General features: G+C 37.5%; 1 protein-coding gene across 1 annotated transcript; it reads left to right on the top strand.

Moving 5' to 3' along the window:
* Positions 1–952: 952 nt before the first annotated feature.
* klhl14 (kelch like family member 14) lies at positions 953–21903 on the top strand. Its single transcript, XM_015383149.1, has 9 exons — positions 953–1536; positions 2234–3134; positions 4726–4847; positions 10224–10313; positions 14096–14174; positions 14900–15090; positions 18975–19133; positions 20630–20787; positions 21561–21903. Exons 2-9 carry the CDS (start codon positions 2257–2259, stop codon positions 21699–21701), a joined length of 1818 nt encoding a protein of 605 aa, XP_015238635.1. The 5' UTR covers positions 953–1536; positions 2234–2256; the 3' UTR covers positions 21702–21903.
* Positions 21904–24378: the final 2475 nt, after the last annotated feature.

Below are 24378 nucleotides of genomic sequence, written 5' to 3' on the forward strand. Positions count from 1 at the left end.
TCTCTGCTGAAGAAAGCATTCCCACAGCATTATGCTGCCACTATCAATTTTTATATTGGAGCTACATCCATAAAATGGGAGTAGATAAATTTGTTATCTCTGAGACTGCATATATCTGTAAAATGAAAGAATATTTGAATATTAAACACACCACTGTGGATTATTGGAAAATAAATTGAACAACCTGATTAAATATGACTGTAGCTCACGATAGACCACTCTGTCCTTGTTTCTCTAAACTTTGCATCACTTTGAGAATGTGTGCTGTTATTGCATGAGATGCAGTTATCACATGTTCCCTTACACTTTACCAGATCCCTTTTCTCTGCTGAAGAAAGCATTCCCACAGCATTATGCTGCCACCACCATGTTTTATATTGGAGCTACATCCAAAAAATGGGAATAGATAAATTTGTTTTCTCTGAGACTGCATATTTCTGTAAAGTGAAAGAATATGTGAATATTAAAAACACCACTGTGGATTATTGGATAATGAATTGAACAACCTGATTAAATATGACTGTAGCTGATGATAGGCCACTCTGTGTCTTGTTTCTCTAAACTTTGCATCCCTTTGGGAATGTGTGCTGTTATTGCTTCAGATGCATTTGTCACAGGATGAAAGGAAGAATTTAAATGATTATCACTCCACAATATAAACACTGTATGTACAGCACGGTGCATGCAATTCATTATACTGATGCAAAACTTGTGTTAGTGCAAAGCATCTTCTTTTGAAGGACTAGCAGGAGCAGAATGAGATGAGGGGGTTATTTTGGCGATGGAGATTAAGGCAGGGGCTTTTTGTCATTTGTGCGAGACAAGCCATTCATCCATCCAGTTCACAGCCAAAAAAAGGCTGGTCCCAGAAATTAGCAGTTTCAGCTCAGCAGCAAAGTCGTCGGGCTGTGAAGGCAGAGAGAAATTGACTAATTAGCAATGCGCACTAAAACTTGACGGTTCTCTCTATAACAGCGAGGGAAAGAGTCGGGGTTTTTCTCCCCCCTTTTCTCTTTTCTTTCTTCCAAAGATGTTTGAAATCGCAGTCATTTACGCTCGACAGTTTTTACAATAGCCTTGAGCCATAATTTTGCGAGTCTCTCCAGCATCCATACCCCTGCATGGTCTCTCTCCACCGGCCATGCACGACCGTTTCTCTCCCCAACCGTGGATTTCCTATTACTCTCGTTACGACTCACTGAGCCCCAGGCCCAAGGATAATGATGTGTTGTTTCTTGGTAGCATAATTTGTCACACGTATATTTCTTCTTCTTCTTCTTCTCTTGCAGAAAGCACAGCTCCCTCTCATACACTCACACACTTCTTGTTAATTCAGAAGAACAAATGATCAACGTCAACAAATAAGCTGAAATAGTGACTTTAAGAAGTGGAATCAATGGTTATTTGGAGACATCTCGAAACAAAGACTTTAAAGGAAAGGGATATTCTTTAAAAAAGAGAGAACAAAGGAACATTTGGAAGATATCTGGACTTTCTTTCTCTTTTTTTTATTTTGTCGTGAAGAGCAGAAGTCAGGTAAGTTTGGTCTCCCTTCTCAGGAAAGCTGCTGGCATCGTTTAGTTGTGACAGGCGCTTTTTAGGAACGGCACGTTTTGGGTTCAAGTTTACGCACATTCAACCAGCCTGTATGCAATCGTTAGAAAAGAAAATATGATGCGCAATGTGTTTTAACTTTCCCGACAGAAGCATTTTTTCCTATTTCCCGAATACTCACGTCCGTTTTACGCCCGCGCTTCTGCTTCTGACGGCTCGGAAACAAACTAATCGGCTTTTTATTTGACTCCGTAAATCAGTGTAATGTTCTCAGCGTGAGGGGTGTCTGCTCTGAGACCGGAGAAAGGGTATGTTGGAGCTGCATATTGTCCGTGGCGCGGCGGCGGCTCTCTTCCTCCAATCCTCCCTGATTCAACTTCAGCCGCACCAAGCAGAGGAAAAGCGCCGCAGCGGCTCTCCGGCTGCACACACCTCCATCTCCGGATTAAAAAAAAAGCATCTTGCATTATAGTTGAGCATGCATAAGAGCGGCGCTTTGTGGAAAGCATTGCTGCGTTTCTGTTTACTGCTTTACGACCAGATCTCAAAGTTGCGCGCAGGCGGCATGTTTTCCACCCCCCGCTGCTTGGATGGGAGATAAGTTACTGAGAAATCTCTTGTAGTGTTTGGAATATTTGATTTGTAAATTAATGGCTGGCGTGGTTTATTTGTTGCCTAGGTGGAGTTCAGAGGCAGGAAGTCATGTCCAGATCGGGTGATAGAACATCCACCTTTGACCCAACGCACAGTGACACCTTGCTGCATGGGCTCAACCTCCTGTGGAGAAAGCAGCTTTTCTGTGATGTGACTCTCACTGCTCAGGGACAGCAGTTCCACTGCCACAAAGCTGTGCTGGCATCGTGTTCGCAGTATTTCAGATCCCTCTTCTCTTCCCATAATGTTATTAGCAATGAGGGAAGCAAGGGAGATCAAGGCAGCAGTGGGACTCCCTCTTCCTCCCCTGATGACAAGCTGGTGACTACCAGTGCCAGGCCCATCAATAACCTGGTCCTACAGGGCTGCTCCTCCATTGGACTACGCTTGGTTTTGGAGTACCTCTACACTGCCAATGTTACTCTTTCCCTAGACACAGTGGAAGAGGTGCTTTCAGTCAGCAAGATCCTCAACATCCCCCAGATAACCAAGCTAAGTGTGCAGTTCCTCAACGACCAGATCTCTGTGCAGAACTACAAGCAGATCTGCAAGATTGCTGCTCTGCACGGGTTGGACGAGACCAAGAAGCTGGCCAACAAGTACCTGGTGGAGGATGTTCTGCTGCTGAACTTTGAGGAGATGTGTGCCATGCTGGATGCCCTGCCTCCGCCGGTAGAGTCAGAGCTGGCTCTCTTCCAGATGTCCGTCCTCTGGCTGGAGCATGACCGGGAGACACGCATGCACTATGCTCCAGACCTCATGAAGAGACTGCGGTTCGCCCTCATACCTGCACCAGAGCTGGTAGAGAGGGTACAATCTGTGGACTTCATGAGGAGTGACCCTGTGTGCCAGAAACTACTTCTGGATGCCATGAACTACCACCTGATGCCATTCAGGCAACACTGCAGGCAGACCATGGCAAGCAGGTGAGCACAACAGAGGAAACAACATAGAAGCTCATAGACAATAATGAAAACTGAGTGATATGAGTGCAATTAGGGTGTTTGGATATGACAAACTCATGTAAAGAGGGATCACTCAGAGTTGTAAACGATGTTTTAGAATATGAAGACAGTGGGGCGTTTCCTTTAAAACAAGACTCGTTGTTTGGAGCTTTAAAGCATGCTGTAGGGAGCTTCATTCACGGTATTGAAGCTGACATGGGTCTAACATATAGTAATATAAAAATTTACTTATTTTAGACCACTATACATGGGATGTAGAAATCTATCAATTTTATGTAACCGACAATAAGCGGCTTTAATAAATGGAGCCTGAAAAGCTGAAATTGAGTTGTTGCCATGGTAATTACATGGTAATTGCATAGAATTTATGATCCAAATGAAAAAGTTTCTTTCTGGTACTGAAATTACATGAAAAAAAATGGAAACAATAAAAATAGGAGAGTTGTGCTTTTGATATAACATTTTTGTAGCCTTTGTAGTTTTACTGCTCTGTTCAAAATATCGTCACATGTTATGTTCATGTGTGGAGTGGCAATTTAAAAAACTGCTTATAGTTAGTGGTCACTTGTAGTAACAGGAGTGAAATTCCTAAATTTTCCTTTGTAGCAATTCGATTACTTATTTGCCAGAACAGCAGTCTTATTTGGGCTTTTATCATTTATACAGCTCTTTTTTTGTTGATATACCATCATGCAACTCATATCTACGTCCCACTTATCCAAATAATAAATCAGTTTCCACATATTCACACAAATGTGCAACAAATCAAGAATCTTCTTAATTAGTATGATTTAGTTGTGTCTCTCTATTCGCAATTAATCACTATTATTAATGTCTGAGACCTCATTTGCAGATGAATTACTCAAAAACGTTTCTAAAATACTTTCATATTAGTAGATATATTCAAAGTCTAAAACAAATAAAAAAAAAAGTAAAACAGAAGGCAGATAAAGGGCTTCAAAGGCTAGCATAAGTTAGTGTTTATGGACGTATTGTAATTAATTTATAGAACTGCAGTGACATTCATTAGGAATGCCACAATGGTTATTTATTTACAGTAAAGTGTGCATCTTTCAGATTTTATTTGATCTATGAAAAGCAGGAAACATTTCAAAATTGGGTTAGAGAAGTCACATGAAGGAGTATAGCCAATGAAATGGAGACAGTCTATAGGCAGGTTTATGTTCTGTGCTGTGTTTTTAGCCTCCAGCAGGGCACCCTGCAGGACCATCCTCGCTTCACAGCTAATTGAAAACACATCTTTAGTGTACAATAACCATTCAGTAACACATCATAAGGATATATAGGCGATTGAGCAAATTTGGCTAATTGTAATGAATTTGCCCACATATCATCGAATAACTTACAGTAGGTTAAATTACCGCAGTCCATTTATCCTTAATGTGTTATAACTGCTTTCATGGTATTGAAAAGTAGGAACTTTAAAAGTCAAACAAAAGCTTAATGTGTAGATCAAATAATTTAGTTATGACCTGATTTTTTATACTATTTTTCCCCCTTTCCTTAAAAACCTGCATCCTTGGCTTTGCAGAATCCGTTCCAACAAGCGAATGCTGCTCCTGGTGGGTGGTTTGCCTCCTGGACCCGATCGTCTTCCCAGCAATTTGGTCCAGTACTACGACGATGAGAAAAAGACATGGAAGATCCTCACAAGTGAGTTAGCAAAAAGCCTCTTGCCTCCTCTGCACCCCAGGCATCTTGTTTCAGTGGCTATTATGATAAGAAATAGTTGTTCCTGTGGATGACTTTAACACGGGTTAATTTCCACAGAAAATGAGAGTAAGGAGTTCCCTAAATCCTTCAGGTAATAATGTATCACCATCACTTTTAATATAAGTTTTTAATCAGAGCGTGACTTCACAGCATTGTGGAGTTTCATGCCCGGGTTCCCTTGTTTTTGCTGAAATACGCTGGCGGGATGCATGATGAGATTTGCTTGGATCTAATGATCTATTGCAGGCAGAGATGGAACAATAAGAAATGACATCTGCCCTCGATAGATTCTAAATGTAACATGATTTTTTTTTACTCACACTGATCAAGGCTTAAATTGAATTACGCTGTACATGCTGCTACATGAGGTGGCAGTTGACTTCTTGACCTTGTGTCACTTAGAGACAGTTGCTAACTTCATGCACATATTAATTGACTTGATACAACAAATAAGTCATATATTAATTTAATGTTTAAAAACTAAGTGGTCATAATTTGTATTGTTTTGAAGAAATGTTGGGTCTGAGCAGAAATTATTTGAGACCTTTGAGAATGAGCAAACACATCCATATTGCTTCCACCTCCTTGGAGTGTACTTATCTCTTCTCTCTGTCTTCTTTGACCTTTTGAGGCTCAACACTATATTGTTGCCATACTGCAAAGGTCAGAGTAAAGCTATCGGGAAACTACATTTCTTCTTTGCATCATCATTGGTGGTCATATTGAGTTCTTGTCCCTTGATTTTCTTAGAGTCATATCTCAGCCCTTTGTGTTGTGTCATTTTCATAGGGTGCGGTGGAGGTTTATAGCTTTACTTTGTGAATCAACCATTAATGAATCTGCTCTGACTTGTTTTGCTCTTTTTGTCTGCACCTTGCTAAAAGCCCTTACATTTTAATGCACAAATCTGCTGTTTAAACACATTTTTGGCCTATAACAGTTCATTTTTTCACCAGTGGAGGCATGTGTATGATGTTCACTGGCGTTTGAAGTGTATTGTCCTTATTAAACTTACTCTCATGGGTGTAAACTGAAAATAAGCAAAAGGTCAACAGGGATTTCTGTCGCTCATGACTAAAAAGTTAACACTCAAATGGGCCGTGGCCAAGTGGAAGGACAAAACTGCAAAATCATCCCCTTAACACATCAGTGACCACCTGATGTAGCTTCCTCACAATGGATGTGGAATAGAAGATTATTAACATTCAATCATAACTTTTCAATGAGGCGAAACCTGAGAGGGACAGCCTTTGATTAAGACATTCATCAACACAATTTAGGCAGAATCTGATTCCCCTCGCTGTGTCAGAGATGCCCGTTGCTCGCTGTTTCTAGTGGAAAGTTTGCCATCTAGTGTACCCACGGCAGCGTGGCCAAATACAAGACAAAGACAGGGAGGGATTCAGCGTCTAATTCAGGGCAATATTTATCTCCCTTCTTAAAAAAACCTTTAATTTTGTCAATCTAAAATGTGGATTTTGTATCTTGCCTTGATGAACACAGGGATTCAGAGCTGGATTTCATGGTGTTAGTGTTAAAGGCACATAAGAGCTTGAGCAGCAGTGGTGCATTAGCTGTGAAACCATTCAACCAACCAGCACTGTGCCTTCTATGCAGAGGCTTCTGACTCCCTCTAGTGAGCCCTAGAGCTTATTGTAGACTGCAGTGATACCCATCTTATGGAGGACCAGCTAATTCTGGTTCCTGAATGGCTGTTGACCCCTAAGGGCCATTAGAAGGAAAAGATCAAATACAGTGATACATTTAAAAGACCCTGTAAAGGCATTAATACCTCATTAAATCTTGACATTTTGTCGCATTACAACTACAAACCTCAGTGTTGGTCTGTTTCTATTAAACCGTGTGTGATAGATCAGCACATCATAGGACAAAAGTACCCCCCACTCCCAACCCATTCCCACACTTCAAGCCTCTCTGATTTATTCCTTTACCGTACCTCTTCCTATTCTTTTCTGTCAAATAAATGAAGAAATTTCAGACTGGATGAACTTTAAATTTTAAGTCTTACTTGAAAACCTTAATTAGATTGTATGTCTGGTGTTTGACTGTTCCATTCTAAGATGAGGATATGCTTTAATCTAAGCTATTCGTCTAGGATTGTTTCCCCGATTGAAGGCAAAAAAAACTTTCTTCCAGCCTTAAATCGTTTAGGGCTTCCAACAGGTTTCCTTCCAGATTTGCCATGTATTTAGTTTTTGGAGTTTTCTGATCAGCTCTAACCACCTTCCCTGTCCCTGATGAAGACGATCCTCCCCATGTAAATGCCTCCCCAACCATGTTTAATGGATTTGGTATTCTTATGATTGTATACCTTGTTATTTTCCTGGCACACATATTGGTTAGCATGTCAGATGGTTTAGTTTTGGACCCATGTGATTAGGGGATTTCTTCCACATTTCCCGAAACTATAAAAATGACTTTTTTTTGCTTTGTTGTCACATACAATTTCTTCTTTTACCATCCCATAAAGGCTACATTTGGAAAAATTATTGTTTTTTTTCCCATGTGTTTCATAACTCTCTTAGCCCCAATGTATTGGCAGGTTTGCAGGTGTATCTTATCCACTGTACAGGGCTTTTAAAATGTTTGGGATATTATTTTTTAACTTCTTTATAACTCTCTCCCTGACCTGTCTGGTATGTGTTTTGTCTCTATGATACTAATTGCCCTGTGATCATCTCAAATCAGCAAATCAGCCCCCACAGTCTAGCAATATTTCAGCTTAGATTATATTAAACGCAGAAGAAAAGACATTATTTCACTGCCAATCAAGTAAAGGAAGAAAACCGTCCTTCCTTACATTTCACAATTATATTTTGAACCCTATAGTTTTTATTGTGACAAAATGTGGAATTGTATGATTGGTTTAAAATTGCAACACATTTCTTTTTGCAGTGAGTGACACATGTATAATGTAATTCTGATTGCTTCACTCTTCCTCCTTATTTAAAAAAAAAAATATTGTTGTAGCTTCCTTATATCTTTACCTTATATTACTCATAATTTGTCACAATTTTTCAGATCTTCTTCAGGAACCTTAAACTAAGTCTCTTAGGCATAGACTGATAATCTTATCCATCAGTACATTTTTTTTTTGCAAGTACAAGTCACTACTGTAGATGGTAAATAAAAAGTTGCCCATCCGTGTCCTATATACTGCTGACTGAATGATAATGTAAATAGCATGTAAGGGAATTTGGCAGTTGTATGGAAGCTCTCTTTGAGGTGCACTCAAGGTAGGCAACCTAATCCCCCTCGTCTGAGATAAAGCTGTGTTTAGTGTATGTAGCATTAGTTCCTATCTGAGACTTCCCCTCCTTCAGAGGACCAGCACATGTCATCGAGCCTGAGTGAGATTGCAGGAAGAGGCCAATTGGAAAGAAATGAGATTCAAGGCTGTCTAATTTTGCAGCAACTGTGATCCATCAGGCGGTGGGGAGGTGACAGTGGAAATGACTGATGGAGACAGACAGGTGGGCTTTAACATTTCACTGATTTGTGCTCAAAAAGCACCGGGCCCGAGATTTATTGAGTGAACACGATCATGTTCATTATGACTGTCACCTAAGACCATTTCTCTACATCTCAATGGGGTCACTTCAGCAGAAGAAGATGGAGGAGAAGCATGGAGCACAAAAAACATACATAGAAGAAAAATCCTCCCTCAGCTACAGTGGATGTTTAATGTCAAACCATGCAAACATATTAAACAGCGGACGTCATAGGCTGGGGTTTCAGTCTACTGGAGAGATGTAGTATATCACTTGTAGATTAACTGCTTTGGCATATTTTGTCAGAAACATGCATGGACACTGTTACTTTGTTACCTTGTTATCATAGTAAAATCCATCAACATAAAGGACTCATTAAGTAATAGAATAATGAAGTCTGAATTTGACAGTTTTAGGAATCTAACAATATGTGAGCTCTACAGTTCATCACCAAAGATCCAACATTTATCCTTACTTTACTTCAAACACATATTGCACCACTCCACTTGACAGTTTTCTGGCATTTTCCTTCAGAAAACCAGTTTTGTTAATATTAAGGTGGAACTTTACACAGAATTACAATCACCATCCCAACATCAACTTTTGCAAAATGAGAGCTTGGTAGCCTGGCATATTTCTAAGACCATGCATGCTGCTTCACATTTGAAAGAATCTATTTTAACAGATGGACGCCCTTCTCCAGCTTTCGATTTCCTTACCTGATATAGATTTTACTGACCGGTATGCTAAAGATCATGGATATTGATAGAAAAATTGTGATAATGGAAAAAAAAGAAAATAACTGTGTAAATGTGGCTGGTAAATGGCCATATACACCATATTGCCAAAAGTATTGGGTCATACCACCAAATCATTGGATTCACCACTTCCGTGGCTGTGTGTTTATAAATGTGATGGTATGTGATGTTAGAGAAACTTGACTGGCCTATAAAGAGTCACGGTCTCAAACTTTTAGAACACCTAGTGATGAATTAAAGCTGATGCTGCAGTTCTAGATTTCCCGTCTAACTATGATCAACCTCCTGCACCTTTTGGAAGATGTTTATGAAGCTGCTCTTCCTTTAACAGACATGTAATTTAAATAGGTTAAGAACATGATTTTGTCAAAGTTCATGGGCATTGAACATTGAACTCCATTGCAATAATCTAAAATCCTATTACATTTCCATATTTTCTAATACTGTAGAAACCTGGCAATAATCATGCAATAAACACAATATTTATATTAGTCACAAAGAGATCAAGATAAAGAATCTATTCAAGTTCAGTAATTATTTAAAATATTGAGATTTTTATGTAACTTATGTAACAAAAATAATTCCTCGACTTTCGGCAAATACTATATTGTAAAGCCAGAAAAAAAGAAAATTAAACATAGTTTTAAAAGCTATACATTTTCTCATGCAACTTGTGATATTTTATGTAGACTAATGCTTGTATTTGTGTTGCTTAATAAAGAGCAGGACAAAATAAAATGTATAATATGCTCTGCAGTAGACATGTTCTCCTTCTACTTAGGACTCTATTTTTGAATTAAAATAGCAAATTATGTTTACTGTACTATAACTGCAATAATAAACATTCATTAGCAGGGATTATTATTATTATTATTATATAATTGTCCAACCTTCCATTTCTGCTGTTTCTTATCTAAATGATAAAACAATGATGTGTCTTTTATTCAAAGAGCAGCCAAATTTGGCCCCCATGCTGTTGTTTCTCTGCATCTGTCCTGTATCATTTCATACTAAACAAACTGACCTTTTTTCTGCTTGTCATTTAGTAATGCCTTACAACAGTGCACATCACTGCGTGGTGGAGGTGGAGAACTTTCTGCTGCTGTTGGGTGGAGAGGACCAGTGGAACCCAAATGGTAAAGCACCACAACACACCACAACTAATTTCTCCCTGCAAATGTTTTTCTCCCCCACATAATGTCCTCAGTTTGTGTTTGTTCAAATCCATCTGAGGTAATTTACTTTCAGAGAATTGTAAACACTTGTTCTAGGGTTAGATCACCTCTGAGTGGACAAACAACACTCCAGTAAACACTTGTCAATAACGGGGACTGGAAAGTAACTGCTGTTAACGTTAAAATATGCATGATGTCAAAGTGTAAAATATTTTTTTTTTTAAATGCTTCAAATCTGAGAGACTAGATCTGATTTAAACAAAATTCTGATACTGTTTTTTTAACTTCCTAAACATGAAAATAAGTTAATTCAACTTAATACATTCACCAGCACCTTTATTAGGTAGACTTCGCCAGTGTAGACCTCACTATTGCCTTCAGAACCGCTTAAACCTTACTGTAGATTCAACAAGGTTGTCATTCCTGTTGTAGAGGTGTTCTGTTGGTCTGAGCTGTGCTTTTTGTGCAGGTCATGAACATATATTTCATTTTCTAGAAGCCATTCATCTTCTTCCACTAATCCATCAGGGTCACCAGCAGTCTATGGGGGAAAGGCAGGGTACACACTATGAACATGTCACCAGTCTATCACAAGGCAACACACTGACATACAACCATGCATGCACACCCTTTAGGGCAATTAAGAGATGCCAGTTAACCTAACAGTCATGTTGTTGATCTGTGGGAAGAATCAGAAAGAACCTAGGCTGGAAATCAAACCCAGGTTTACTTGCTGCAAGGGAACGAACTGTGCCAGTGTACAGTTCTGTCCAGAAACCAGTCTGTGATATATTTGGGCTTTGTGACATAGGGCATGATCTCGAAAGATTCAAAATAAAAGGCAATAAATTGCAAGTGCAGTTTTTTTTTTTTAAATATGTGCAAAAAGTGGGTGTCTTGTGGGTGATCTACAAAGATTGCTGCACAAATATCAAGATGTGAAAAAAACAGTTTGGTTCCGCCTTTTAAAATGAGCAGATTGTGTTTTGAGTGGCCGTAAAAGAAAGATGAGATTCAATTAATATTACTCCACTCTTATTATTTCTGACGATCTAAATATGTTTACATGCTGACATAATCTCTCTCCATCCTCTTGGGTTGTACCAATGTGGCAACAATGACCACAGATATTTTTGCCTGGTAGTTTGCACCTGACTTTGAGAAGAAGTAAAAATGATGCAAAATTGCTTTGCACGTGGTTAATGTTAACATTTACATATCCTTCATCTAGGAATTTGGCACAGTTATTAGACACACACAAAAAAGTTTTGCATATGCTGTCTGCTGAACTGCAAAGAAGATTTACTATGCACATTCAAACAGGTTTGCACCTGTTTTAAGACATGCGATCTCTTTGAAGATCAGACCCCTAGTACTGTACATTATCCTGCTGGAAGCACCCATTAGAAAGAAGGGTTAATAATGATCAAAGGGTGATGTCAGCATCAATACTCAGACAGGTAGAGCTGTTTTAACAATGTTTAGTTGATGTAAAGGTCCCAAAAGCGAATATCTCCCTATACCATTACACCAGTAGCAACGTAATGAGGGATGGACCTGGGCCATGATCCATGGCTTTATTCTGTCGCTTAAAACTAATTTTTACCAAATGCATCAAGACTCATCGCACCAGGCAGCAATTTTCCATTCTGTTATTTGTCCTTCATAGCCTCAGTTTTGTTCTTCTCGTCTGCAGCAGTAGCCCACTGGCTTTAAAATTCAACTTGTTTAACCTTCACTGATAATATCCCACAAGCCTTGGTTTTGATTGAACTACTGCTGAGTGGATAGTTTTTTTGTTGTTGAACAATCATAGGAAAATCATAGGAATGCTTCAGCTGAAAATCTTATTTCTCTAGTACTTCTAAAATACTTAAACTAGCCCCTTTGTCACAAACAACCATGCCACCTTTAAAAATCATAGAATTTGCTGGCCTCCACATACTGATACTTAGTTTTTACTTCATTTAGTTGTTTTTTTTTTAAAGCATTTAGATTCCTAAATCCATTGAGTATCTGCTGATTTACTACATGTTTTAACAACTGGACATGTGTTATGGGGTGTATTTGCATCAAAGTTAGCAGGCTGTGCTTACTTAGCCTTGGGAGAAAAGGACCAAGCAGATATAATTATGTACTGTATTGATAAACACATTCTGTACATTGAAAATCTTAGCACAAATGGACTTTAAACAAGTAAAACAATCATTAGGAGATCATCAAGATGAATCATTATGACACAGGCAAGGATTCATATAAGTGTTTCAACTGACATGGTGTTCAAATGTGGAATAGAAAATGACAGTGGGAAAGTATAGTTGGTCTTATTTAGAAAATATGGATGTTTTGCTTGTTAATTTTCCTGTTGGAAAAGTGTAGATTGACCGTAAGGTTTTGGTGCCACCCCTCAGTGTACATTGCTTATTGCCTGGCCACCCTTATGAAAATTTTCTGGTTACGCCTCTGCTTTTAATAAAGTAAAACATTTACTTTTACATAATGAGTAAGTTATAAGAAGTAGATGAGAAAGAGATAATTATATGGAAAATAAGTCAAAAGTACAGCTGTAGTACTACTTGTAATACCAAGAAATGTTCCAAATAAAATACTTCACTGCCAAGAAAAAGAAATAAAACAGAAGAAAATGCATAGAGATTTTTAAAACTACAGAGAAACAAAATGTTCAAGTACATATCCAACTAAATACTTGTTGAAAGAACAACAGCATAGTGTCGTCAGTAGAATGCAGTTATGACTGAACAGTGTACTCCACTGCTAAGGTGCATTTACTTAACCCTTTATAAGGCAAGTTATCTTTTTTGATCACTTGCATATGTGCTTCTTAACCTCAGTGAGGTATATTACATACTGTAAATTAAGTTGAAAGAAAAAGTTAGCAAGTCAAGAAAAAAAAAAAGGTAAAAAGCTAATTGAAAATTTTAAAAGTAAAGTTAAAAAGTTAATGAGCCTAGTTACCAATTCTATTTAGGTTTATAAACTTAAAATGTAAGTGCCAGTATCAGCATTAATGCCTCGAAGGTTATGTTGTACCCATAAAAAAAAAAAAAATGCTTTTCATAAATTTTTTTACAGAAGCACTTTTGTTATTTTCGGGCAAGTTGGCTTTTATTGTCATTACATTGACATAAATTTTTGCCATTAAAATTTTCCATATTTTTTGAATGTTACAAAGGTATTAAGGACTTGTCCTGGATTCCAATAACTCTATTGGCTTGAAATTTTGGTATTCAAAGTATTTCATTGAGTGCCCTATAAACAGTTAAAAGAGATAAAGCTGGAGGTTGGCATACCTCCAAGTCTCTGGTCACATGAACCGATGGTCTGGGTTAATGTTTAAGGCTTTTACAAGCCAGATCTATAAGGAAGCACACAATCATTTATTTTTGGATTAAAACACTCAGATCGGATATATTTTACAGTATTACTAAACCCATTAGTATAACGTTAACCAACATCTAATACAGCCAATGGAGAGCAGCTGCTAACCTATGCCATCATCCCTCTTCAGGATTTCATGTGACTAGTGATAAACTCCAGTGTCAGCAAATATCAGATTTGACTTTTTCAAGCAGCTGTTGCTTATAAAAAGGAATGAGCTCATAAACGGCACAATAGAACGTCATAAGAGTTTGTCATATTACAGCAACATCATTTTAACAATGTTACCTTTTTAACTGCAACAGTTATTTTAATGCTTTTAATCTATTGATTTTATTTTTCAGGAAAGCACAGTACTAATTTTGTCAGCCGCTACGATCCCAGATTCAACAGCTGGATTCAGCTGCCTCCCATGCAGGAAAGGTTTGTACCTTTATTACTTTCAAAAGCACAGATCTGGGTTTTTTTTAAAAAACAACAGCAAAGTCACCATCACATAAGAGACATGGAAATAATTTTTTTTATCTGACCATTTGTACTGACTAAGCATTTAACCTTTCTAAACCGTATTAATGGTTTATCAAGGATGCCTGCTGATAAATGAAGGAAATAACTACTATGCTAATTTTTTACTCCTGTCAACATGATCTTGAAATGTTCCACTGTAGAATAGCATCTGTTGTGTGCTAAAAAGATAAGCTTCACTTTTAGTTTCAAGCAGTGCAGAGTAAAGCTATGCACATTCATTGTCACAGCTGCATTGATTCTGTAGCAGACAGAATCAATGCAATCTGTGCAAAAGTTTCTATTTTAAAGTAGATATCTCAAGATATTAGTGCTTCATATACTTTATTGTATTAAAAATACATCTAGTATCAGAGTAGGCTGGCAACATGAAAAAAAAAGCTGTACAAGTGTTGTGAGAGCTGGAGCGCTCATGACGAATTATTTCCATGTCTGAAAAATCGGTGGCAGTGAGACTTATCCGATAATAAAATTGCACATGCTACAAAGTAAATAGATTAAGTGACATGGAGGTTGTCATTTCTTACGACATTATGTCTTCCAGTGATACTAAAATAAAAGGCAGCTGTGCAGCAGTGTGATGGGGGTTATAAATGATGTATTTATCATTGACTCCTCCTCAGGAGAGCCAGTTTCTTCGCCTGCCGCCTGGATAAGCACCTGTATGTAATCGGAGGTCGGAATGAGACGGGCTACCTCTCTAGCGTGGAGTCCTACAACCTGGAAACAAACGAGTGGAACTACGTGTCTTCTCTGCCGCAGCCTTTAGCGGCTCATGCAGGAGCAGTGCACAACGGCAAGATCTACATTTCAGGTTAGGAAAAAGTGCTCAATTTAGCAGCTACTACGAGATCTCATAATGTTGTAGGAATTAATATAAATTAAAAGCAATCACCTGAAATGATAGCTGTGAAATATATTTCAAAAATCTTGCATCAGTAACATCTGATATTATATTTTACATTAGTAGTTCTCAAACCTACTCCTCAAGTACTTGGGCCCTGTATGTTTTAGATGTCTCTCTGTTGCAGCACACCTGATAAAAATAATTGGATGACCTCCTTAGTAGCCTTCAAGGAATGTAGAAGCCTGCTAACCCCTCACTTATTTAAGTCGGATATGTTAGAATCTAACATCATGAAGTTAGATTCAGAAGTTTGAAAAATTGGAATAATATATTAAAATGAAATGGTAATTTTAATGATATTTTTTTGAAAAACCAGGTGAAATGTGTCTGCCAACAGTTCATTCTGAGAATCTGTAATTTCACTGCACATACCAACTTTTTTTCACTGTTTAATGCAGCACCAGGTAACATGACAAGATTTTTTACATTGTAGGTGTGGCATATTTACATGTGCTTCCTTCCCATATTATAAGCATAATTTCAAATTTTTTGTTAAAACAAAAATGAAACATGAAGGTTAAAACAGAAATTCGTTAATGAAAGCTACTTTATTTATTCTTTTGTATTCTTAAGTTACAACCAAAAAGACAACTTTTTGTAATGGAGTTTGATGTTTTCAATCTTTTTAATCTTTTACATAAGTATATGTAAAAGTAAGGAGAACATTGGTGTTCAGAACCTTGAGAATCAGTCAGTTTTTCTTTTTGAACTGTTTGTCTCTGTAATTGCAAATACTAGTCTTTTGGGGGGTAAATGTTTACCAGGTGTTTACTTTTAGATGCCTTAATATTTACTCACTTTGAATAAAACTGTTGGTACTACTCATTTAACTGAAGAAAACCCCACATTGGTCAGACATTGCTTTTAAACCATAGTTCAAAAGAACTACGGTATTAACAAACAATTAAAATAATGTGACCAAAGGAAAATGTTACACAATTTCCCCATTGTGGGACAGTAAAGGGATTTTCTATTCTATTCTTGTCATGATCTGGCCTGATAACTCACCTTAATTGTTCATTTCACTGATCATACCATCAGATCATACCATCGCAACAACTTTTTTGTGGCAAACTGAAATTAATTGGAGAGGAGGAAGGAGGACACCATTGTTGAAAGCAAATAATTAAATAAGCCAGTTTTGGCTTCTGGGAGAATGTCCTATGCACAGATGAGAAATAACTGAACTTTTTGCCAAGACACATCAGCTCTACAGTATGGTTATAGAGAAAAAGTGAAGCATATCAAGAAAAGAACACTGCCCCTACCGTGAAACATGGAGGAGGCTCTGTCATGTTCTAGGGTTGCTTTGCACGGGAGAACAAAATCTCATGACTATGAAGGGATTTTAGAGACAAATGTGCTGCAAAGTATCAGAAAGCATGATCTAGGTCACAGTTTTTAACTCATAGAAGTGACCTTCTATGAGCCAAGACTTTAATCTTATTGAGCATCTTTAGAAGGAATTGAAACATGCTGTTTGAAAAAAGGCATGCTTCAAACCTGAGACAACTTGAGGAGTTTGCTATGAACGCCCAAATACCTCCTGAGAGGTGCAGACGTCTCACTGAGAGTAAAATAAATGGTATGATTGCAGTGATTGCCTTAAAAGCTTGAGCAATGAATGCAGCCATAAAAAATTGTATTTATTTTGGACAATGCAATGTCCATGTGGATATTAATCTTGATAATTGTTGTAGGAGGATACAGTTTTTGCTCTCCTCTTGGACTCTCTTTTCCAATTTCTGCTAACCCCCTCTCACGAAGCTTGTGGAAAAAAGCCTTACCTCACAGACCCTATTTATATTTCTGTGAATCTTGAAAGACAGTCACAAGCCAAGGACCAGAATCTGCAAACCGATCAAAGGCTAAGTGGACCCGATAGCTAATTTCTGAACCAGAATGCTGCAGAAACAGACCGTTAAGCAACATTTCTCTGTAAGCTTTCAGGCACTTTAAGATGCCAGAGACTGGAGGAGTGGGGCATCTAAGAAGTAAAGACCCAGCTTCCTTGCCCCAGGGCAGATATGTTAAGCTGCTGAACACTGGAGACAACTCAGCCTTTTCCAAAACTGAGATCAGCAGAGTTAACAGGTCTGGCCAAATTTAGGTAAAGAGTTTCCAGCTAAAGAATTTGGATTCTCGATTATCTAAGGTGTTTACTCTTGTGTACAGCCATCTATCAAGAAGCTAATGGTGATCACATGGTACCCCATGCAGATATGGGGTACCATGACCAAAGATTCATTTAAGATGAGTTCCCTCATGTCTTTGCTGCAATATTACTGTGTCATTTTATTGATTCTGATGTTCAGCAATTTTTTATTCTTTCTTTGTATATAGTTAATAGTTTAATTGAGTTTCACTAGCGTAATCAAGAGTTTTTAACTGAAATATGTTTGACTTGGAGTTAAATTTTTTTCTTAATAAAGTCTCATGTTTTTTAATGGAAGTTGTGGTGAAGTTATTCTATATATGTGCAGTTTTTCTTTTGACCGGGATTTGAGCAAAATTTACACTTTTATTTCTTGTCCTCCTAACACAGCCAGTTTGGGGTGTATTTGCAGAACAATATGTACAGGCCAATATTTGCCACAACCACTAAGGTGGGCATTACATATAAAGTTACTTCACAAATAAAAATATTTAGTTTTTGTCCAGGCCTGTTTCGTGAGTTTATTTTTATTTTTTTTTAATCATGGTTAAAAAGCAATGTCTGACTTTCAGTTGTTAATTTTCACAAAATGTTTCTTTCTTTCTTTGTCAGATTCAAGTTATTCAAGGTACTATTCATCACTTTATCTTTCTTTAATTAAACAAGGGGTAACAATAATTTTTTTCCATGTGTGAACTTATTCTTTGCAAAATAGGTCAATTTGAAGCGATCTTCTAATTTCAATATTTTCAAGTCTTAAGAAAGACTTTGATTTAGGTCTGGAGTTTTATTGGGCCATCTTAACTCATGAATATATGTTGATCTAAGCTTTATAATTACAACTTAGACTTTGTGTTTTATATTGTTCCACTAAATGGAAGTTGGTTGTACTTTTTTTCCGTCCATATACCTATAAACTCTAACCAGTTTGTCCATCCTTACTAAGGAAAGTCCTCCCCACAGCATGATGCTGCTACCACTATGTTTTAAGATCCATTTGTATAATCTTCTGGATCACAAACAGATTACTTTCTCTTTGAATTTATCACGAAAATGTTGACAGAAAAGACAGGAAATAAAAATCTACTCAGTCCTATTTACTCTTTCATCATCACAGCTACTGTATCTTGGTTCTCAATGTTTCTTTTGAAAACAGATGTATGCCTCAGGTGGCTTTCCTTTTAATTAGATCCTTCATACAAAGGCAGAATGTCTCAAACTAGGACCTTTTTTCTCTTTAGAATTGGTAGCACTCATCATCTCTACTCCTGTGATTGTGGCAGCATTAAAACATGCAAACAAAGACACCAACCTGTTTTAACAAACAGATGGGAGAAGCAGCCATTAAATGTGACACATCATGCTCTATTAGAGTAAAATAAACTGTATCTACTCAGCAAAAGATCCAAATATGTTCCTTTGGCAGCAAATGTGAATGGAAACAACTTATATAATATATAATCTTTCTTGCTACTGTAAAATAATCAGGCTTTGTCAATACTAGGTTAAAAAAGCATCTATATTTCCCTGTGAGTCATAGAGGTACTTCACCTAGCTGTATAGACTGTGATGCATAAGCACCAAGCTGTATTTTCACACTGGAGTAACAACATGGGTTTGTGTTTGTATGTTTCAGGAGGCGTACACAATGGCGAGTATGTGTCCTGGCTCTACTGCTATGACCCCGTAATGGATGTGTGGGCTAGAAAACAGGACATGAACACAAAGCGAGCTATTCATGTCTTAGCTGGGATGAACGATCGGCTGTACGCCATTGGTGGAAACCATTTGAAAGGTAAGCAGGGAAATGATAAAGGGTCACGATTTGTGCTCTCTTTATAAAAATCATGTGGCAACTATGACCTTTATCTCTCGATGCAGCCTAAATTTCCGTCATTCAAGTTGCAGAACTTCAAACTGAATGATGTAGTGCATTGATTTAAATGCATGTATTGCATTGAAATCTCACAAAGTCTTCTCAAATATGGTTGCAGTTTAGGGCTTAAACAGGAAATCGTCTTAAAATAGTTACTCTGAATGTATTTGCTTGTTTTTTTGTAGATGTTCATACAGGCCCTGAAATACGAATAAATCAATGTGCTGTGTTAAAAATCTAATGAAATGTACAGTAGTGGCCATTCAAATTTCCTCACTTTCCCTAATGGGCTGTTGGCTGGTCCCCTACAATTCCTTTTTAAACATCAATCTTTGAACTAAAATATTCTGTCATTATTTGTGGACATTAATATTTGAAGATAATCACCTTCTCCTGGTCAGACCCTGTAATGCATTCAAAGGGTGGAGTAAAGAAAAAAGCACACAGGAAAAGTTGTGGGTCACTCCAGTGGCTGGAAGTTGGTAGGGATTTTGCTGGGAGTTGCAGGGAATTGGGCTAGCATTCGACTGGCATTTGACAGGGAAGGGCCATTTTGAATGGATGCTACCGCACAGTGAACTATTGGTAATTTACATTTTTATAGATACTGTAGTTGTGCACAACTAAAAAGTTTTTTGTTTGCTTTTTGAAGACAAGTTTTTTTTTTGTGGTGGTTGCTAAACAGGGTGAACAATTATTCCAGAACAGCTTGAGCATTTGTGTTGCTAAATCTAAATTGTTGGACTGAGTCACTTAAGGCAACCCTTACCAGCTTATCTGAACAAAAGCAGAAGAAAGGAAATCAAAGAAAAGAAAATTTGATACAGAAACTGTCAGGTTGGGTGCAGGTTTGAAGGGGAGCCAAATGCAGAGACAGAAGCGGGAGTGGTTTGTTGCAGATTTCATAATATGTAATTTAATCAAAATGGTTGCAACTGATGCAAAAATCCAAAAAGAATGAAATGCTGCAAACCACCCCAAAAAAAGGAGACATCAGGGAAAACACACATGAGGAGAAAGGATGGACAAGAAACCAGCAATGAGAAACTGTGCAGGAAGGGTATAAATGGGAGACTGAACAAAGACTGGGCTAATCAGCAGAGGAGGAGCAGGTGTGGATGGAAGAATCTAGAAAAGAGCTGGGGGAAGGACACTGACACAATGGGGGCAACAGAGGGTAAAAAAGAAATGCATAAAAACTCAAATACAACCAGAAAACAACAAAAAATGGAAATGAAACCAATGAGCACTCAAAAAGAAAACTTAAATGAAACCAAAAGCATTACAGAAACAAAAAATGAATTATACTTCTAGGAGTTTTTTTTTTATCTTAATCTCAGGATATAAGGCTAGATACATATATTGCCTGAGCAATTAAGGCATTTCTACTTTTGTTCCTCCTTTTATTTGGACAGGTTTCTCCCATCTCGATGTCATGTTGGTTGAGTGCTACGACCCAAAAGCTGACCAGTGGAACATCCTCCAGACACCTATACTGGAGGGGCGCAGTGGTCCAGGATGCGCCGTTTTGGATGACAGCATCTTCCTCGTGGGTGGCTACAGCTGGAGCATGGTAGTTAATGTATTTTATAGTAAATAAAAGCTTAACTATTCTGAATTTATCTGATGACTAATGGTTGATAACACACCATGCTCTGTTAGAATAATACAATCTGCTCTTGATAGTAGACTGTGATGCATCCATACAATAAATAACCGAGACATCAGAAAGTGTGTCCATCTTATTATAGAGCATCCAGCATTTACAAGAGTTCACAGTCTGTAAAACAGAAAAGTTTACTTTATGGGACCTCATTTCCTAACACTGTGCTTCCTGAATGCTAGGCTTACTTGTAATCTTAGCTGGTCTTAATCAATAGCTGTCTGATGTTCTCTCACGTTTCTTTTGTTATCCCTAAAAAAAGTACAAACTGTTGCCATTAAATGCCCTTTAATTAGTTAGAGATTTTTACACTTAATTTATACGAAGCTTTAGTGAAGGCAGTCATTGAAGGTCTCACATGTTTCTTAGTGAATTTTGAACTAGCAGCTTCATTAAAACCAAGGAAAATGGTTATACATTTTCTCAAATTGTTCTCTAAACAAACCTTAGAGGCTTTCACATAGATTGTATTTAGTTATAACAGAGATTAAACACTAATACATGCCACACTCATCAGAACTGGATTTTTTCTTTTTTTTTTTTGAAAATGAGCATATTTTTAAACCTATTAATTACTCACTATGTTCTGTTGGTAAGTCACATAAAATAGCAATGAAATTCATGGAGGCAAAGCTTAAAAATCTAGACACGAATAGAAAATGGTCTGATTGTCTGTTCTTTAGGGGGCCTACAAGTCGTCAACCATCTGCTACAGCCCAGAGAAGGGTACGTGGACGGAGCTGGAGGGAGAAGTTGCAGAGCCTTTGGCGGGCCCGGCCTGCTCCACGGTCATCCTGCCCGCTTGCCTACCATTCAACAAATGACAACTAATCCAGCCGGCGGGCAGTGAGGGGGACGGACAGCAGCAGAGTGATTGGGGGGAGGACCGCCAATAAACAAAACATTCGTTAATAGTCTTGTGGCAAAACCCCTCCTGCTTTAGCCCAGTTGTAGTGTATGAATTATTTTTTTACAGGTTTAACCAGAAACCAGAGCACTTTCGTTATTCTCTAAAAAAGGAGGGGTGGGGGGTGGGGGTGTATTTGAATCAATCATCTGTTCTGAAAAAATAATCTGTTCCATACTTGATTTTATTTATTAAAACAATTTGTGAGTGTTTTTGGCCTCCCTTCCATCGCACGCTTAGTGTTAAGCTAAACAGCAGCATTTCAGATCCATTGTACTTCGTACGCAGCCCATCACCAAATTAACTTTTAAGGAGCAGGTGAAATAAAAATGTATAAATATTCAAAGGTTATGTTTGTAATCATTGCTCTCTGTCGGGATTGTTCACTTATCTATCAAATACGTTGTCTCCTTAGTAAATTGTACATATTCTGACATGAGAAAGGGAACATTTTCAGAAAACCTCTGGCAAACAGAAAAACTTGTCTTAATAATGTACACTCTTTCTGAATTTTATTTAAGTTAAATCTTCCCAGATGTTTGTGGCAACTACCCTTGACGCCACAAAGAAGGCATTTTAAAATCACGACGGATTACTAATGTGGTAATGATGCACTGAAATTGTGTAATGATCAATTTAGAGATGATATCCAGTATGATTTTCTTGGTAAATATATGTGGAGATCATTTGGGGAGTTCAGTTTACAAAGTTCACAGGAGTTTGTTAATGAGACCACATGGTTTAATTGTTTAATGTGTTAAAAAAAAAACATTTAAAAAAACAAAAGTATACAGTGGTCTTTGATGCACTTTAAATTCAGCAAAGTTCACTGATTTGTAAATTAAATCAATGTGCTGTGTTAAAAGATATCCTCAGTGCAAATGAATCCAGTCTTGTCGCTGTTATTATAAAACTGACTCTTAATATTGATGCTCTTGAATTCTGTATAAAAACAGTTGTTTTCATTTGTTGTATATAAATCGCCTGCAGTGAAACATTTTTGTGCACTCAACCTTGGATTTATTCTCAAATCCTGTTATGTATTTGGCATTTTAGAAAAAAAGAAATAAAATGATTGATGATCAAAATGACTCTTTTAATCTCTGACAGTATAGCCTTCAAATGTGAACTTGGAACACGTAAGTTAAACATGCTCACCAGTCTGTTTTGTTTGAAAGACTTAAAAATGTGTGTTCTTTTGATGCAAATCAAACTCTATCACTATTTCATTAATCCAATCTTTGATTGGATTTTTTCTGTGGAGAAATGTTATCTTACATTAAGACATATACTGTTTGTAAACCTGCTGTCAATACTTTTAACAGCCCACTTTTATAAAATGGCAGTACTTGTGTTAAAGCATTTCACATGGTTCATACACACACAGCGACAGTAATACTACTGTTTGCACAGTCTCTGTAGATCGTTCAAGTATTGGCTGAGGTATAGTTTAATAATTGTTTTTGTTGATTATGAGTTTATAACAAAAAAATATAGGAAAACAGAAAATAAAAAAATAAGCTTGAACACATGCATACATCATTATTACTAATCAAATTAAACACTACCACTTAAGTACTGAGTACTTAAATAGCATTTTAACCAAGTAGTTTTTTCCCCCTCTATCTTTAGATACTTATTTTTGTTTGTTAAATACAAATAAATTAAAGTAATGTTATTCTCTTTTCAATTCCTCTTTTAGGCTACTTTGCTTCCCTCTATGAGTTGTTAGAGAAGAAACTTGTTATTTGGGCATTATTCAGTGCATATCAACATTAAATAGGAATTCTTCTTTTGGGATTTACCTTCTGAAGTACCTTTGTGGCTTGGGAAGCTGTGCTCTGTAGGAAACCTTCGTCTGCAGAAATTGGCCGTCAACTGGAGACAGCAAGTCATTAATGTTTTGGGCCATTTGACACCAGTACATCTCTTGGCGGTGTGGCGATGGCAGGGATCTGTTTCTCTTTGCTACTCTCTGCTATCATCCCAGATGTTATCTGGCCTTCAACTCCTTTTCCTTCCTCCTTAAACAAAGCCAATAACAAAAGTTTTCCCTCTCTGTCTCCATTGCCAGTTCTAGTTAAATTGCTTTCCAACCCCCTGCTCCTGTATGTCTGTATCATAGAGGAGGCGAACTACTGAGGACCTAACAAAGTCCCTACATCCCTCATTAACTGGCTGTGTGATTGCTTTCAGCCTGCCCACATACAGACTTGGCAAACCTTTTCTAATTGGCAGCTTATATACTCTCTTCCTCTTCAAAAGTGAGCTCCACCAGCAAGATGGTTTAAAGCAACTTTGACCAAATGATGACGTCAAGCTGGAATTGAAGCTTCTGAAGTCAACTCTTATGCTCCACTTACTGCGGGATTTAATAAAAAGTCAGTCAAGAAACTACAGTGGAATGCTATCTGTAATGTTCCATTTTATAGAATAATTTTGCTTCGTCAACCACCTTCTCTATATGGTATGCTTGGAATACTAATGATAATGAATGAATAATAATAAAACCAGGAGATGTAGAAAAATAGAAAACCACAAAACTATTTAAGGCAGTCATTCTCACTGCTTTTAAGAACAGAAATAGATTACCC

This window comes from Cyprinodon variegatus, unplaced genomic scaffold (genome assembly GCF_000732505.1).
Source record: "Cyprinodon variegatus isolate N-32 unplaced genomic scaffold, C_variegatus-1.0 Scaffold277, whole genome shotgun sequence".
Taxonomy (NCBI): domain Eukaryota; kingdom Metazoa; phylum Chordata; class Actinopteri; order Cyprinodontiformes; family Cyprinodontidae; genus Cyprinodon; species Cyprinodon variegatus.

Coding starts and splice junctions, on each gene's coding strand:
- klhl14 (XM_015383149.1), top strand. CDS start 2,257: ATGTCCAGATCGGGTGATAGAACATCCACCTTTGACCCAACGCACAGT. Junction 10,314..14,095: donor GGACCAGTGGAACCCAAATG/GTAAAGCACCAC, acceptor TTTATTTTTCAG/GAAAGCACAGTACTAATTTT. Junction 20,788..21,560: donor GTGGCTACAGCTGGAGCATG/GTAGTTAATGTA, acceptor TCTGTTCTTTAG/GGGGCCTACAAGTCGTCAAC.